Source organism: Anomaloglossus baeobatrachus, chromosome 5 (assembly GCF_048569485.1).
Source record: "Anomaloglossus baeobatrachus isolate aAnoBae1 chromosome 5, aAnoBae1.hap1, whole genome shotgun sequence".
Classification (NCBI taxonomy): Eukaryota; Metazoa; Chordata; class Amphibia; order Anura; family Aromobatidae; genus Anomaloglossus; species Anomaloglossus baeobatrachus.
This window is the reverse complement of record NC_134357.1, coordinates 398,291,875-398,308,713: the sequence shown is the minus strand read 5'-3', so window position 1 is coordinate 398,308,713 and position 16,839 is coordinate 398,291,875. Positions and strand designations below refer to the sequence as shown.

At 48.0% G+C, this 16,839-nt stretch overlaps 1 protein-coding gene across 1 annotated transcript in view; it reads left to right on the top strand.

The window, feature by feature from the left end:
* LOC142311611 (keratin, type I cytoskeletal 47 kDa-like) overlaps positions 1-16,119 on the top strand; it is a 36,276-nt gene extending 20,157 nt beyond the window's left edge. Inside the window, exons 3-6 of the mRNA XM_075350172.1 lie at positions 3,350-3,432; positions 11,612-11,768; positions 12,338-12,393; positions 15,951-16,119. Of these exons, the coding sequence (XP_075206287.1) occupies positions 3,350-3,432; positions 11,612-11,768; positions 12,338-12,393; positions 15,951-16,026 (372 nt within the window). The 3' untranslated portion in view covers positions 16,027-16,119. The remainder of the gene's footprint in view (positions 1-3,349; positions 3,433-11,611; positions 11,769-12,337; positions 12,394-15,950) is intronic.
* Positions 16,120-16,839: the final 720 nt, after the last annotated feature.

Below are 16,839 nucleotides of genomic sequence, written 5' to 3'. Positions count from 1 at the left end.
TTTCTTATCTATCTATCTATCTATCCAGCCCTCTATTCATTCATTCATTCATCCCTCTATCTCTATATCTATCTATTCATCTCTATATCTACTCATCTATTTATCTTTCTTGCTGCTTCCGTTTTTTGCGGTCCGCAAAAAAAACGGAAGGCACGCAGATGTCACACGGATGCCACTAGGATGCATCCATGAATAAAAGGACCGTTTTTTGTGGCCCGCAAAAACGGAACAGTCATGTGAATGTAGCCTTAACAGCAGTCGCTGCCTGCTGCCGGTCACATGTGACCGTGTGCGGGCTGTGTGTGCGGGCTGTGTGTACAGGAGTTCAGCTGAGTTCAGATCAGCTGACTCAAGTGTCGGCCGATTAGGCTGGGGCCACACGGGGATTACTGTGATCCCCTCGCATTACACTCGGCTCACGCTCAGTACAGCAGAGCTGAGTGTCATGCGTGTGTCCCTGCGACTGAGGTCCGACTCTGCGAGCAGACCTCAGCAGCGAGGGCGGACCGGCACTCGAGGGGTGTGCCAGCACTGAGGAGGAGTGGGAGGGATTTCTCTCCCTCTTTCCTCCGTAGTCCACCGATGTACCGCAAGTGCAGTGCGATTTTTCTCTCACCACATACACTTGAATGGGTAAAAGAGAGAGTCTTGCATTACAGTGGCAGCATGCTGCGATTGTTTTCTCGGTCCAATTAGGGCTGAGAAAATAATTGCTCATGTGTGCTGACACACAGGCTAATATTGGTCCGAGTGGAATGCGATGTTTGATCGCACTCCACTCGCACTGTGTTTCTCGCCGTGTGGCTTAGACCTTACTTGTTCTATGTCCCCCTGCATCCATCGCAGCGTGTGCAGGCTGGAGTTCAGCTGAGTTCAGATCAGCTGACTCCAGTGCTGGAGTGAACTCCGCTGACCTCACAGCCCGTACACGCTGCGATGGATGCAGGGGGACACAGAACAAGTAATTGGCAGACACTGCAGTCATCTGATTACTTGGGATGAATTGAGCAGTAAAATGCTCTGGTGCTCGATGGGCGAAGCCCATGTCGATTTTTTTTTTTAAAAGAAAATCATTAAAAATAAAAAATAAAAAAAAAATCACATTGTTTTTGGGCTCCCGCTGCATTTTCTATTGTTAAGGGTAACCCAAGCAGCTACTGGCTGCTAACCCCCGCTGCTTGGTGTTACTTTCACTGGCAATAGAAATCCAGGGAAGCATTTTTTTTTTTATAAAGGTTTTTGCCTGAAAACTTTTTTAAAAAAATGAAGTGGGCTTCGCCATATTTTTGTATGCTAGCCAGGTACAGCAGGCAGCTACGGGCTGCCCCCAACCCCCAGCTGCCTATTTGTACCCGGCTGGGAACCAAAAATATAGAGAAGCCTTTTTTTTTTTTATTTCATGAATTTCATGAAATAATTAAAAAAAAAATGACATGGGCTTCGCCGAATTTTTGAGTCCAGCCAGGTACAACTAGGCAGCTGGGGATTAGAATCCGCAGTGAAGGGTGCCCAAACTTTCTGGGCCCCCCGCTGCGAATTGCAGTCCACAGCCGCCCCAGAAAATGGCGCTTTCATAGAAGCGCCATCTTCTGGCGCTGTATCCAACTCTTCCAGTGGCCCTGGTGGCAGGTGGTACGCTGGGTAATAAGGGGTTAATACCAGCTATGTTTTACCAGCTGGTATAAAGCCTGAGATTCTTAATGTCAGGCCAAGTTTGACCTGGCCATTAAGAATCTCCAATAAAGGGTTTAAAAAAAAAAAAAAAAAAAGACCACACAGAGAAAAATACTTTATTAGAAATAAATACACAGACACAGTAGGGACTCCATGTTTATTACTACCTCTCACCCCTCCACGATGGAGAGATTTCTGTATTGACCATGCCAGGAGAGAGCGAGGGAAAAGAGAGAGAGAGTGAGGGGGGGAGGAAAAGAGAGCGAGGGGGGAGGAAAAGAGAGCGAGGGGGGGAGGAAAAGAGAGCGAGGGGGGGGGGAAGAGAGTGAGGGGGGGGGAGGAAAAGAGAGCGAGGGGGGGGAGGAAAAGAGAGCGAGGGGGGAGGAAAAGAGAGCGAGGGGGGGAGGAAAAGAGAGCGAGGGGGAGAGGAAAAGAGAGCGAGGGAGGGGAGGAAAAGAGAGCGAGGGGGGGGAAAGAGAGCGAGGGGGGGAGGGAAAGAGAGCGAGGGGGAGAGGGAAAGAGAGCGAGGGGGGGAGGGAAAGAGAGCGAGAGAGGGAGGGAAAGAGAGCATGGGGGGGAAAGAGAGCGCGGGGGGGGAAAGAGAGCGCGGGGGGGAAAGAGAGCGCGGGGGGGAAAGAGAGCGCAGGGGGAAAGAGAGCGCAGGGGGAAAGAGAGCGCGGGGGGAAGAGAGCGAGGGGGGGAGAGCAAGGGGGGAAAGAGAGCAAGGGTGGGAAAGAGAGTGAGGGGGGGAAAGAGAGCGAGGGGGGGAAGAGAGCGAGGGGGGGAAGAGAGCGAGGGGGGAGAGCGAGGGGGGGAAGAGAGCGAGGGGGAGGAAGAGAGCGAGGGGGGAGGAAGAGAACAAGGGGGGGGAAGAGAGCGAGGGGGGGAAGAGAGCAAGGGAAAAGAGAGGGGAGAGGATAGAGGGATAAGAGGGGGGCAGAGAAGAGGGGGAAGAGGGGAGGGGGAGAAGAGTGGGGGGAGAGAAGAGAGTGGGGAAAGAAGGGGGGGGGCAGAGGTGCTCTGTCACCAACTGTCTCCACTCTGTGACTTGTGGTGCAGGTGACAGAGTGCAGACAGTTGGTCCCATGCAGCAGGACAGATGGCAGAGCACAGCGGTGACATGCCTGTCAGTGTCTTGCTGCTGGGAGGAGCCCATGATCACACTGCCCGACACTGGCCGCTCTCCTGACATCGCAGCAGAGCGGGCGGGTGGAGAGTGTGATCAGATACTTACGTGCAGGGGGGGATTCAGCTGAAGAACCACCCCCCCCTGTACTGCACACTGGCGCCCCGTGCCTCACCATCTGCAGGACGCTTTGCCGGCTCCACACTGATGTCCTCCGGCTCCTCCCATCGATGCTGGGCTGTGATGTGCGGTAGTCACCGCCCACAGCCCTGTCACTCAATCTGAGTGGTGCCAGCCTCCTCTGACGTACCCGACGTGTTTGAGAGCCCAGAAATGCCAAGACGTCAGAGGATGCTGGCGGCCACAGCTCCAGGGGGTCATGTGAGAGGCACTGAGCGTGCAGGATAGCGCCACACAGTGCCAGAACTGGAAACAGAAGCCAATGGAGAAAACGCCTAGAAAGGTAAGTAGAACTCATACAGAAAATAAAAAAAATGGGTGAACCACCCCTTTAATGTATGTTCTTTTCTTTTGTTTTTTTCCCCCTAGAACTTGTCTGCCACCATTGATAACTCCCGTATTGTCCTTCAAATCGACAATGCAAGGCTGGCTGCTGATGACTTCAGGCTGAAGTAAGACCAAGTATCAACTTAATGTAATTGATGACACTTGTATAGATAATGTCTAGTTAAAAAGTCTTTAGGGGTACTTCCCACACAGCGAGATCGTTAGCGAGATCGCTGCTGAGTCACGTTTTTTTGTGACGCAGCAGTGACCTCATTAGCGATCTCGCTGTGTGTGACACTGAGCAGCGATCTGGCCCCTGCTGTGAGATCCCTGCTCATTACACACAGTGCTGGTTCATTTTTTTATTGTTGCTCCCCCGCTGCTAAGCACACATCGCTGTGTGTGACAGCGAGAGAGCAACAATCTGAATGTGCAGGGAGCAGGAGCCGGCGTCTGACAGCCTGCGGTAAGCTGTAACCACGGTAAACATCGGGTAACCAAGAAGCCCTTTCCTTGGTTACCCGATATTTACCTTCATTACCAGCGTCCCCCGCTCTCACGCTGCAAGTGCCAGCTCCCTGCTCTCTGCACACGTAGCCGTAAGTATACATCGGGTAAAATGAACCCGATGTGTACTGTGGCTACGAGTGCAGGGAGCCAGCGCTAAGCGGTGTGCGCTGGTAACCACAGTAAATATCGGGTAACAAGCGCTTGGTTACCCGATGTTTACCGTGGTTACCAGTGTCCGCAGCTTCCAGACGCCGATTCTCTGCAAGCGCAGCATTGCTTCCACTTCGCTGCTGGCTGGGGGGCTGGTCACTGGTCGCTGGTGAGATGTGCCTGTTTGACAGCTCACCAGCGACCATGTAGAAACGCAGCAGCGATCCTGACCAGGTCAGATCGCTGGTGGGATCGCTGCTGCGTCGCTAAAGTGTGACGGTACCCTTAGGCCTTTCCAATAAATAATTTATATGCCATGCAGCTTACCAAGGCTTTAATATCTTCAAGCTATCGCTCATCACTAAAAAGCATAGGCAATGGTTGACAATGCTGGATCTCTTCTCATGGAGTTGTAGCTTCAAAAAAGACTCAAAGAACATGAAATGGGAATCCAGTTCTTAAACGTACGATGTCTTCTTTCATTTTATTGAAATAGAGTGCATCATACAGCAAACAGTGAATGTTACTCATGCGCTCACTGTTTTCTGTATGATCCACTGTATTTGAATTAAACAAAGAAGAAGTCGTATGTTTAAGAGCCGTATTCCCATTTAATTTTCTTTCGATTGTGTTGGCTATGGCAAAGTTGAACTCCGAGCTCCATATCGATGAGGGACGGATAATAAGATGAGCTGCACAGTATACAAATTTTCAAAAAAGATGGGTGGCTCCATATTACTAGAAGAACAAGACCCTTTAGTCATGGCTGCCAGTTAGAGTTAGATGGCAGCCAGGACAAAGCACTGCATTAAAGACTAACCTGGTATTTATGGTGTAACCTTCCAACACAATTTGACACATGTACAGCCATGTGTTCATACATGGAAAAGTTCTTTTATGGGGCAAGCCCAATATGAAAAAGGTTCAATTATTCCAAATTTATAAGATTTTTTATTATTTTTTTATATATAGGTCAAAGCCACATACCACCAACGTGCATATATAACCATAAGTACTAGACCAAACGGTCGCATATATAAAAATACAAAGACAATGTGTACAATAAACATATACAGTTGTCAAAGAATGAAGGTTCACAAAGTAAGGGATAGAGTCAGAGCCCAAAACTTATCCTTGGGACCACACAGAATGGTTCAGGCAGCGCCACATAATATGGAAGGAAGATTTCAGTCCTTATAAGTCCAAGGAGGTATATAGGGGTGCTCTCCAACAATTCCCTTTATATTGATAGAGATGAGCCTTCAACTTCATAGATTGGATTATCTCCACCTCAAACAGATTATCTCCACCTCAACGCATTTGCCCATATAACACACTGTATGGTTCATCAGGAGGCTACAAGATAAATACACTAAATCAGCAACCAAAAGACTTAAGGCCCCGTCACACTAAGCAATATCGCTAGCAACATCGCTGCTAACGAACAACTTTTGTGACGTTGCTAGCGATGTTGCTGTGTGTGACATCCAGCAACAACCTGGCCCCTGCTGTGAGGTTGTTGGTTGTTGCTGAATGTCCTGGGCCATTTTTTAGTTGTTACTGTCCCGCTGTGAAGCACAGATCGCTGTGTGTGACAGCGAGACAGCAACAACTAAATGTGCAGGCAGCAGGAGCCGGCTTCTGCGGAGGCTGGTAACCAATGTAAACATTGGGTAACCAAGAAGCCCTGTCCTTGGTTACCCGATATTTACCTTTGATACCAGCCTCCCCCGCTCTCACTGTCAGTGCCGGCTCCTGCTGTGTGCACATTTAGCTGCAGCACACATCGGGTTAATTAACCCCATGTGTGCTGTAACTAGGAGAGCAGGGAGCCAGCGCTAAGCAGTGTGCGCTGCTCCCTGCTCTGTGCACATGTAGCTACAGCACACATCGGGAAATTAACCCCATGTGTGCTGTAACTAGGAGAGCAGGGAGCAGCGCTCAGTGTGCGCTGCTCCCTGCTCTCTGCACGTGTAGCTCCGTGCGGTGGTAACCAAGGTAAATATCGGGTTGGTTACCCGATATTTACCTTAGTTACCAAGCGCAGCATCTTCCAAGCGGCGCTGGGGGCTTGTCACTGGTTGCTGGTGAGCTCACCAGCAACTTGTGTAGCCACGCTCCAGCGATCCCTGCCAGGTCAGGTTGCTGGTGGGATCGCTGGAGCGTTGCAGTGTGACATCTCACCAGCAACCTCCTAGCAACTTACCAGCGATCCCTATCGTTGTTGGGATCGCTGGTAAGTTGCTTAGTGTGACTGGACCTTTACAATAAGACAAACAGTTTTAAATGAAAGGCACCACATGTGGTATGGAACAAATGATAATCCATAATAAAGTACTTGCCCAACGAGATAAGGTTGTTAGATATGCAGGTCCATGGCGCCATCAGCAGGGATCCATAGCAGGCAGACAATGCTGAAGATATGTTACTACCATAGTCCAGGGCGAGGCGTCATGGAGCTGCATATCTGGATGGACTTAAATAGCCAGAAAGCAGCTGGGTGTAATCAATCAATTATGCAAATATCAGCCTCTCTACAGGTGCAAGTTGCCTAATGTATTGCAGGCATTATGCATAGACAGGATCCGATACAAGGACGTCCCACATCGCCATTAGTATCTTAGGAATGCATGCCCAAGATCTCCCAGGCAACGCGTACGCCTATACGGAGGCCCAGCGGCGCCACAGCAAGCCGGTCAGTGCGCATGCCCGGGACCTCCCAGGCAACGCACATAAACATCCGGCAGCCAAGCACTACCACACTCCCCCCAGGCGCGCATGCTCAAAGGAGACTTGGCAGCACGCACACATCGCGCACGCCTAGAAGAAGGCCCAACGACGCCACACGCAGCCGGTTAGTGCGCATGCCCGGGGATCTCCCAGGCAATGCACATAAACAAACGCTGTAATTCCCGGCAAGCATGCGCAGACATTATCTGGCAGTGCGCACATACAGAAGGACCCGGCGGCGCCTAGATACACTGACGCACATATCTGGGACCCCCAAGTAACGCGCATATACATATTGGTAATGCGGTGACATCACCCTGACCCTAATAACACATGCGTGGGACCCCTCATGTCAGAGCACCAAAATTAGATGAAATAGATAAAGATATCCTACTGGACAAATTTTTGCCATCACACATTGCATTAATAAATAAAAGATATCAGTCAAACCTTTCAGCCAATCGCTGTAGTAATATTTAGAACAGACACTTTAAAATACTGTTCCTAGTGGTGGGCAAATACTAATCATAGATAATACATCACATTACAAACAGATGCAATGACAGTTGGGGTCCCCGCTTACAACACTCAGCACAAATATTGTATGAGTAAAAATTATGATATAATGATATATAACATAACATATCATATATATTGAAATAATTTTTATACTAATAAAATTAGCTTTAATTAACACCCATTCCTAATAAAAGGAAACACTCCCACCCCTGGCCAAATCCAAAATTATACACCCAGACGTATCCCCCCCCAAAAAAAACACCACCTGGGGGGGGGGGCACGTCTGGAGTTAACATCCCAGAGCAACAAATTCATATATAATGGCCATCAATATGGCTTCATCTCTATACAGAGAAGGTCTTCCAAAGTAAGGCATAGGGACTGTCCAAAACAATTTAGGATTCCACTCAAACACTAAGTGGGAAGGAAACAAGAAAAGGAAAGTTGTTCATTAAGCCCTCTCGGAGCCAATGAACCCATTTTAAAAATCCATGCTGATTCTCTTTGCAATAAAACCCTATCGAAATCACCCCCCCTAGGGCTAGGTCTAACCACTTCCAAAACCGAAAACCGAACATGAGTAACATCCCCACCATGAACCATATTCATGTGACGAGAAATTGGCGTATCTCGTCCATTCCGGATGTCAGAAAGATGTTCGCCAACCCGCCTCCGGAGTTCTCTTAGGGTCTTACCGACATAATCCATAGGGCACGTACAGGTAGCCCTATAGACAACACCGGAGGTTTTGCAGTTACTAAAGTCACGCAGGAAGAAAATTCTTCCTGTAGCTGCACTGCTCACCCTTTTACATTGTTCCATGGACCCACAGTACTTACAAGTGCCACAGTGGAACATTCCACATAGACGTCTATCCAACCAGGTTCCCAGGGACCTAGGTCTTTGGTACATACTATGCACCAATCTATCACCTAGAGTACGACCCCGTCTATAGGTAATACTTGGAAATTTAGCAATATATTTCGCCAAATCGGGGTCAGCCCTCAGAATATTCCAGTGTTTTTTTATCACCGAAAATACCCTTTCTGACTGTACATCAAAGGTCCCAATGACTCGTGTAATATTAGAATCGTCCCTGCGGATCCTGGGGACCATAAGACTATGTCTATTCGTGTCCCTAGCATGAGAATAAGATTGCTGTAGAATCCCTCTGGGATACCCCCGATCCAAAAAGCGACCAAAAAGATCTGAGGCTTGGGCCTTAAAATCACTCTCCCTAGAGCAATTTCTGCGGATCCGCAGAAATTGCCCCTTTGGGATACCCTTCCTAAGTGGGAGAGGATGGTGGCTATCCCACTTAAGAAGGGAATTGGTCGCTGTTGGTTTACGATGAGTAAGGGTATGAATTTTACCCCCCTCATCTTTACATATTACCAAATCCAAGAAGGTAATGGAATTTCGATCACATGTATGAGTGAACCTCAAACCAAGAGAATTCCTGCTGAGGTCCTCAACAAACCGTTCAAACTCAAAAATAGACCCTGTCCAGAGGATGAGGATGTCATCAATGTATCGGACCCAAAGTCCGATACATTGATGAGATTCCCCATCCTCCCCCCCAAAAACTACAGTTTCTTCCCACCAGCCCAGGTACAGGTTAGCATAACTGGGGGCACACGGGCTCCCCATAGCTGTACCCCTGAGCTGGTGGAAGTACTGAGTATTAAATAAAAAATAATTATGATACAGGGTGAAAGATAGGAGTTCCTCAACAAATATGCTATGTCTTGAACACTCAACAGCCCTAGACCTCAAAAAATGGGCCACCGCCTTGATACCCAGATCATGAGGAATAGAGCTGTAGAGTGCCTCCACATCAATGGAGGCCAGGATAGTATCCTGGCCTACATTGACGTCCTCTAGGATTTGTAAAAGGTGTGGAGTATCCCTAACGTAAGAGGGAAGGGAGGTGACAAAGAGGCGTAAGATTTTATCTATATAGATGCCAATATTCTGAGACAAAGCGTTAATGCCAGCCACAATAGGCCTACCCTTCGGGGGCACAAGGCCCTTATGCACTTTCGGAAGGGCATAAAAAACCGGAACTACTGGGCAATGTGGTCTCAAGAACTCATGTTCGTTCACTGATGTCAAGTTACTCTGCCTAGCCCCATCGAGTATCGATAGAAGAACATTAGTATAAGTTAGAGTAGGGTCATGAGGCAACCGTTCATAGGTATCCCTATCATTAAGTAAAGCGTGACACATATCAAGATATTGTACATGACTCAGAATTACAAGGTTTCCGCCCTTCTTGTTTCCTTCCCACTTAGTGTTTGAGTGGAATCCTAAATTGTTTTGGATAGTCCCTATGCCTTACTTTGGAAGACCTTCTCTGTATAGAGATGAAGCCATATTGATGGCCGTTATATATGGATTTGTTGCTCTGGGATGTTAACTCCAGACGTGCCCCCCCCTAGGTGGTGTGTTTTGGGGGGGGATACGTCTGGGTGTATAATTTTGGATTTGGCCAGGAGTGGGAGTGTTTCCTTTTATTAGGAATGGGTGTTAATTAAAGCTAATTTTATTAGTATAAAAATTATTTCAATATATATGATATGTTATGTTATATATCATTATATCATAATTTTTACTCATACAATATTTGTGCTGAATGTTGTAAGCGGGGACCCCAACTGTCATTGCATCTGTTTGTAATGTGATGTATTATCTATGATTAGTATTTGCCCACCACTAGGAACAGTATTTTAAAGTGTCTGTTCTAAATATTACTACAGCGATTGGCTGAAAGGTTTGACTGATATCTTTTATTTATTAATGCAATGTGTGATGGCAAAAATTTGTCCAGTAGGATATCTTTATCTATTTCATCTAATTTTGGTGCTCTGACATGAGGGGTCCCACGCATGTGTTATTAGGGTCAGGGTGATGTCACCGCATTACCAATATGTATATGCGCGTTACTTGGGGGTCCCAGATATGTGCGTCAGTGTATCTAGGCGCCGCCGGGTCCTTCTGTATGTGCGCACTGCCAGATAATGTCTGCGCATGCTTGCCGGGAATTACAGCGTTTGTTTATGTGCATTGCCTGGGAGATCCCCGGGCATGCGCACTAACCGGCTGCGTGTGGCGTCGTTGGGCCTTCTTCTAGGCGTGCGCGATGTGTGCGTGCTGCCAAGTCTCCTTTGAGCATGCGCGCCTGGGGGGAGTGTGGTAGTGCTTGGCTGCCGGATGTTTATGTGCGTTGCCTGGGAGGTCCCGGGCATGCGCACTGACCGGCTTGCTGTGGCGCCGCTGGGCCTCCGTATAGGCGTACGCGTTGCCTGGGAGATCTTGGGCATGCATTCCTAAGATACTAATGGCGATGTGGGACGTCCTTGTATCGGATCCTGTCTATGCATAATGCCTGCAATACATTAGGCAACTTGCACCTGTAGAGAGGCTGATATTTGCATAATTGATTGACTACACCCAGCTGCTCCTGGCTATTTAAGTCCATCCAGATATGCAGCTCCATGACGCCTCGCCCTGGACTATGGTAGTAACATATCTTCAGCATTGTCTGCCTGCTATGGATCCCTGCTGATGGCGCCATGGACCTGCATATCTAACAACCTTATCTCGTTGGGCAAGTACTTTATTATGGATTATCATTTGTTCTATACCACATGTGGTGCCTTTCATTTAAAACTGTTTGTCTTATTGTAAGTCTTGTGGTTGCTGATTTAGTGTATTTATCTTGTAGCCTCCTGATGAACCATACAGTGTGTTGTATGGGGAAACGCGTTGAGGTGGAGATAATCTGTTTGAGGTGGAGATAATCCAATCTATGAAGTTGAAGGCTCACCTCTATCAATATAAAGGGAATTGTTGGAGAGCACCCCTATATACCTCCTTGGACTTATAAGGACTGAAATCTTCCTTCCATATTATGTGGCGCTGCCTGAACCATTCTGTGTGGTCCCAAGGATAAGTTTTGGACTCTGACTCTATCCCTTACTTTGTGAACCTTCATTCTTTGACAACTGTATATGTTTATTGTACACATTGTCTTTGTATTTTTATATATGCGACCGTTTGGTCTAGTACTTATGGTTATATATGCACGTTGGTGGTATGTGGCTTTGACCTATATATAAAAAAATAATAAAAAATCTTATAAATTTGGAATAATTGAACCTTTTTCTGCTTGATAAATATTCCTGGGACCTCGAGTCCAATTAGTGTACTGGTGCAAGCCCAATATGGAAGAACTTGCCTGGAGGGGGGTTATATCGAAATGTCTGACTATTACCTCTAGTGACATACTGTGCTCTATAGTGGTTGGAAGGCTAATGGAAGTCATTGCATTATTTTCTACATGGTCCTTTTTATTATATTGCATATATTAAATGTCTTGTTTCATTATGCAAGGAATGAGAATGAACTGGCTCTCCGCCAGAGTGTAGAGGCTGACATCAATGGACTCCGCAGAGTCTTGGATGAATTGACCCTGTCCAGAGGAGACTTGGAGATCCAGATTGAGAGCCTGTCTGAAGAGCTGGCCTACCCGAAGAAGAACCATGAGGAGGTAGGCATCACTTCAGAAGATATATTCCTTCATAAGGGTTAAGCAAATATACAGATTACAATAGAAACATCATATAGATAGTTTGATCAACCATGATATTATGGTAATATCATACAAATGGATCACATATCTATATATCTCCTCCTATTTCTTGAGAAATGATTCTCTTCAGCCTATAAACACGTAACTTGATCTTAGTTACTAACCCCATTTCCAAACCTATTACCAGGCTCCTTATTAACCAGGTGCCATTCATAATACTGGTGTCTTCTAACATAGCAGAGAGACTTCTAGGCCTACTCTAACACCAAGGCCTGGGCATAATTTATGTCTTGGCACACCTTATAGCTACACACCTGCCTCAAAGACTAAATTTGCCAAGCTGGGATTACATGACATATGTGTATATTTAAATAAAGACTATTGGGCTAAAAATGGTCTAATACAGTACTTATTAGTTATTAGTCAACATCAACATTTCATCTTCAAAGACCATCTGTTGAATCTTTGATTGCATACTTGATTTCATGTTTCCTCCAGGTCTAAATTATAAATGTTTCATCCCACAGTCAATTCTCCCAGTCTTCAGGAAACAAGTCTTCATCATCCTCAGCGTCATCATTATGTATGTATAGATATATATATATATATATATATATATAATTGCCTTATTCTGTCTGTCTGTCTTGCTCCAAAATTGTGCCCTTACGGTGACAAACAGCGGATTGGCCGCTCGCCTCGCCTCGCCTCCGCCCCCCCACACAGATTGGCCGTTCGCCTCGCCTCGGCTCCGCCCCCCGCACGGATTGGCCGCTCGCCCAGGCTCCGCCCCCACACGGATTGGCCTCTCGCCCCGGCCCCCTGCACGCATTGGCAACTCGGCCACGCCCCGCCCCTCACGCATTGCACGCTCGCTCTGGCCCCGCCCCCCGCACGCATTCCCCGAACCGATACGGAGACCCGACTCCCAGGTGAGTGCTGTACCCCCGGGAGCACACACCAGCGTACGCCGGCAACCCAGCCGACACATACCCTCGCATTGCTGGGGTTGCCGGCGTACGCTGGTGTGGGCTCCCGTGCGTGCGGGGGGCGGGGTAAGCTGGTAACCATGGTACACATCGAGTAATATTGTGTAGCAGGGTTAACAGCATACACCGGCTCCCAGGTGAGCGCATCAAGGTCCTGCAGTGGCGGAACACACACACACGCACACACATAAGAACAGACACACACATCAGATAACACTCACTCTCACACACACCTCACACACACATCAGATCGCATCAAGGTCCTGCAGCGGCGGAACACACACACACGCACACACATAACAACAGACACACACACACATCAGATCACACTCACTCTCACACACACCTCACACACACATCAGATCGCATCCACATACTCACAACATCCCGTGATATCGCTTGCTTCTCGGCGGCGATACTGTGCAGTGACCTTCCAGGACCTGCCGGAGGATCACATGGCCGGAAGCATGTGGTATCTCCGGATGTTGTGATTGTGTGAGCACGTATGTGCGATATCGTCAGTGTGTGTGTGTGTGAGTGTATGCGATCGGATGTGTGTGAGTGTGTTCTCATGTGTGAGTGTGTATGTGTGAGTGTATGCGATCGGATCTGTGAGTGTCTGCAAAGGAGCACGGCGTGCAGCACAGCTGCTGGGACCGCCCACCGGTAGGCACAGGGAGAAGTGGGGTGTGTGTGTGAGTGTATGCGATCAGATGTGTGCGTGTATACTGTCTGATGTGTGACTGTGGAGCACGATGGGGGGTGCACAGCATGGGGGATGGAGCACGATGGGGAGTGCGCAGCATGGGGGATGGAGCACAATGGGGAGTGCGCAGCATGGAGGATGGAGCACGATGGGGAGTGCACAGCATGGGGGATGGAGCACGATGGGGTGTGCGCAGCATGGGGGATGGAGCACGATGGGGAGTGTGCAGCATGGGGGATGGAGCACGATGGGGGGTGCGCAGCATGGGGGATGGAGCACGATGGGGAGTGCGCAGCATGGGGGATGGAGCACGTTTGGGAGTGCGCAGCATGGGGGATAGAGCACGATGGGGAGTGCGCAGCATGGGGGATGGAGCACGTTTGGGAGTGCGCAGCATGGGGGATGGAGCACGATGGGGAATGCGCAGCATGGGGGATGGAGCACAATGGGGAGTGCGCAGCATGTGGGATGGAGCACGATGGGGGGGTGCGCAGCATGGGGGATGGAGCACGATGGGGGGTGCGCAGCATGGGGGATGGAGCACGTTTGGGAGTGCGCAGCATGGGGGATGGAGCACGTTTGGGAGTGCGCAGCATGGGGGATGGAGCACGTTTGGGAGTGCGCAGCATGGGGGATGGAGCATGATGGGGAGTACGCAGCATGGGGGATGGAGCACAATGGGGAGTGGGGATGGAGCACGATGGGGGGTGCGTAGCATGGGGGATGGAGCACGATGGGGGGTGTGCAGCATGGGGGATGGAGCACGATGGGGGGTGCACACCTCCCCCCAAAACACACACACACTACCACACACGCACTGCACAACACACCACACACACACACTGGAAACGACAATTACTGCCCTACACAGACACCCACACACACAGACAACACCGCACACACACAACACCCAACACACAAACACCGCGGCACACACAAATATACGCACATACCGCACAACACACATTGCACAAAACATACCTTCCCCCAAAACACACACACACACCCCACACAAACCGCGCAACACACACACACACAACGCTACAGACACACAGCGCTCCACAAACAACGCAACACACGCAACACACAAACAACACCGCTCTCACCCCCCGCCACACCCAGAACATTTACAGCCCCTACACAAACACTTGGTAACTACACACAACATCTATATATATATATATATATATATATATATATATATATATATATATATATATATAAATAACAAAAATCATACATTAACTACACAATACGTAAATTCTAGAATACCCAATGCGTAGAATCGGGCCACCTTCTAGTATATATATATATATATATATATATATATATATATATATATATATATATATATATATAATGTGTGTGTTCTCACTTTTACTTGGCGCTAGATAAGTTGTGTGGCAGTAGTGGGTCCAAAGTTTATGTCTAGTGAGGGCTTTACAATGAGTAAGAGAAAATAAATTATAAATCAACTGAGCATTTGGGCATTAGGAAAGCAACCAAGGGTCCTTGCCCACCACAAAGCCTACTGCACCTGAGTGGCCAAAGTGCAGAGTCTTCAAAACTTGGTAGATAAGAGTGAGATAAATTCTCCAGAAAACCATTGTGTTAGCCAAAGTCAAAAGAATTACATGTACATAATTGATAAAGTCACCATGATGGGGGCCCTTACACCTCTGATAATGTGAATTTTATTCTAGACCCAACAAAAACTAGGAAGGTGAAGACCATTGTGGAAGAAGTCGTGGCTGGAGATACTTCAGCAATTCTGCTCTTTGAAATGAATTAAGTTGTTCTCCTTTGTGATTCAATAAAACCTTTTCTGCATTATTTACCCGATGTGTACTCCGGCTACTTGTGCAGGGAGCAGGGAGCCAGCACTGGCAGCCTGAGAGCGGCGGACGCTAGTAACCAAGTTAAATATCGGGTAACCAAGCGAAGGGCTCCCTGCTCCCTGCACATTCAGATCGTTGCACTCTCGCTGTCAAACACAGCGATGTGTGCTTCACAGCGGGAGAGCAACATCCAAAAAATGAACCAGCACTGTGTGTAACAAGCAGCGATCTCACAGCAGGGGCAGATCACTGGTCAGTGTCACACACAGCGAGATCGCTAATGAGGTCACTGCTGCGTCACAAAAAACGTGACTCAGCAGCGATCTAGCTAGCGATCTAGCTATGTGAGAAGTACCCCTAAGAGAAAATAAATTATAAATCAACTGAGCATTTGGGTATTAGGAAAGCAACCAAAGGTCCTTGCCCAACACAAAGCCTATAGCACTTGAGTGGCCGAGTGCAGGGTCTTCAAAACATGGTAGATAAGAGTGAGATAAATTCTCCAGAAAACCATTATGTTAGCCAAAGTCAAAAGAATTACATGTACATAATTGATAAAGTCACCATGATGGGGGCCCGTACACCTCTGATAATGTGAATTTTATTTTAGACCCAACAAAAACGAGGAAGGTGAAGACCATTGTGGAAGAAGTCGTGAATGGAAAGGTTGTTTCATCCAGAGTTGAAGAGATTGAAGAAAAGGTGAACTAAGGAACTAAAGAGAGAAAACAAGTTGTGAACAGAAGAGAGTGGTGTCGGATTGTGGGATACTTCAGCAATTCTGCTCTTTGAAATTAATTAAGTTGTTCTCCTTTGTGATTCAATAAAGCCTTTTCTGCATCTTACCTGACTTGTAATGGATATTTTTTAAAGCCCTAGGTTATGTGTAAACTCCAAAGCATAAGCCAGTTTAGTAAAACATGTCAGAAACAGAATGAAAGAAATGCATGAGACACCAATAGACCTTTAAGATTGGTATCATATAGGTCACAGGTCTAGCTATATCTGTATAGTGTGGTTTAAAAGCTATTATACAACAATAATTGAGAGGTTCCCTTTTTATCAATATATATAATTGCCTTATTCTGTCTGTCTGTCTGTCCTGCTCCAAAATTCTGTCGTTACCATGACAAGCGTCTCATTGGCCGCTCGCCTCGCCTCGGCTCCGCCCCCCCCGCACGGATTGGCCGCTCGCCCAGTCTCCGCCCCCAAACGGATTGGCCTCTCGCCCCGGCCCCCTGCACGCATTGGCAACTCGGCCACGCCCCGACCCCCTCACGCATTGCACGCTCACTCTGGCCCCGACCCACGCACGCATTCCCCAAACCGACACGTAGCCCCGACTCCCAGGTGAGTGCTGTACCCCTGGGAGCCCACATCAGCGTACGCCACCAACCCAGCCGACACATACCCTCGCATTGCTGGGGTTGCCGGCGTACGCTTCAGTGGGCTCCCGTGCGTGTGGGTAATATTGTTTAGCATGGTTACAAGCGTATGTC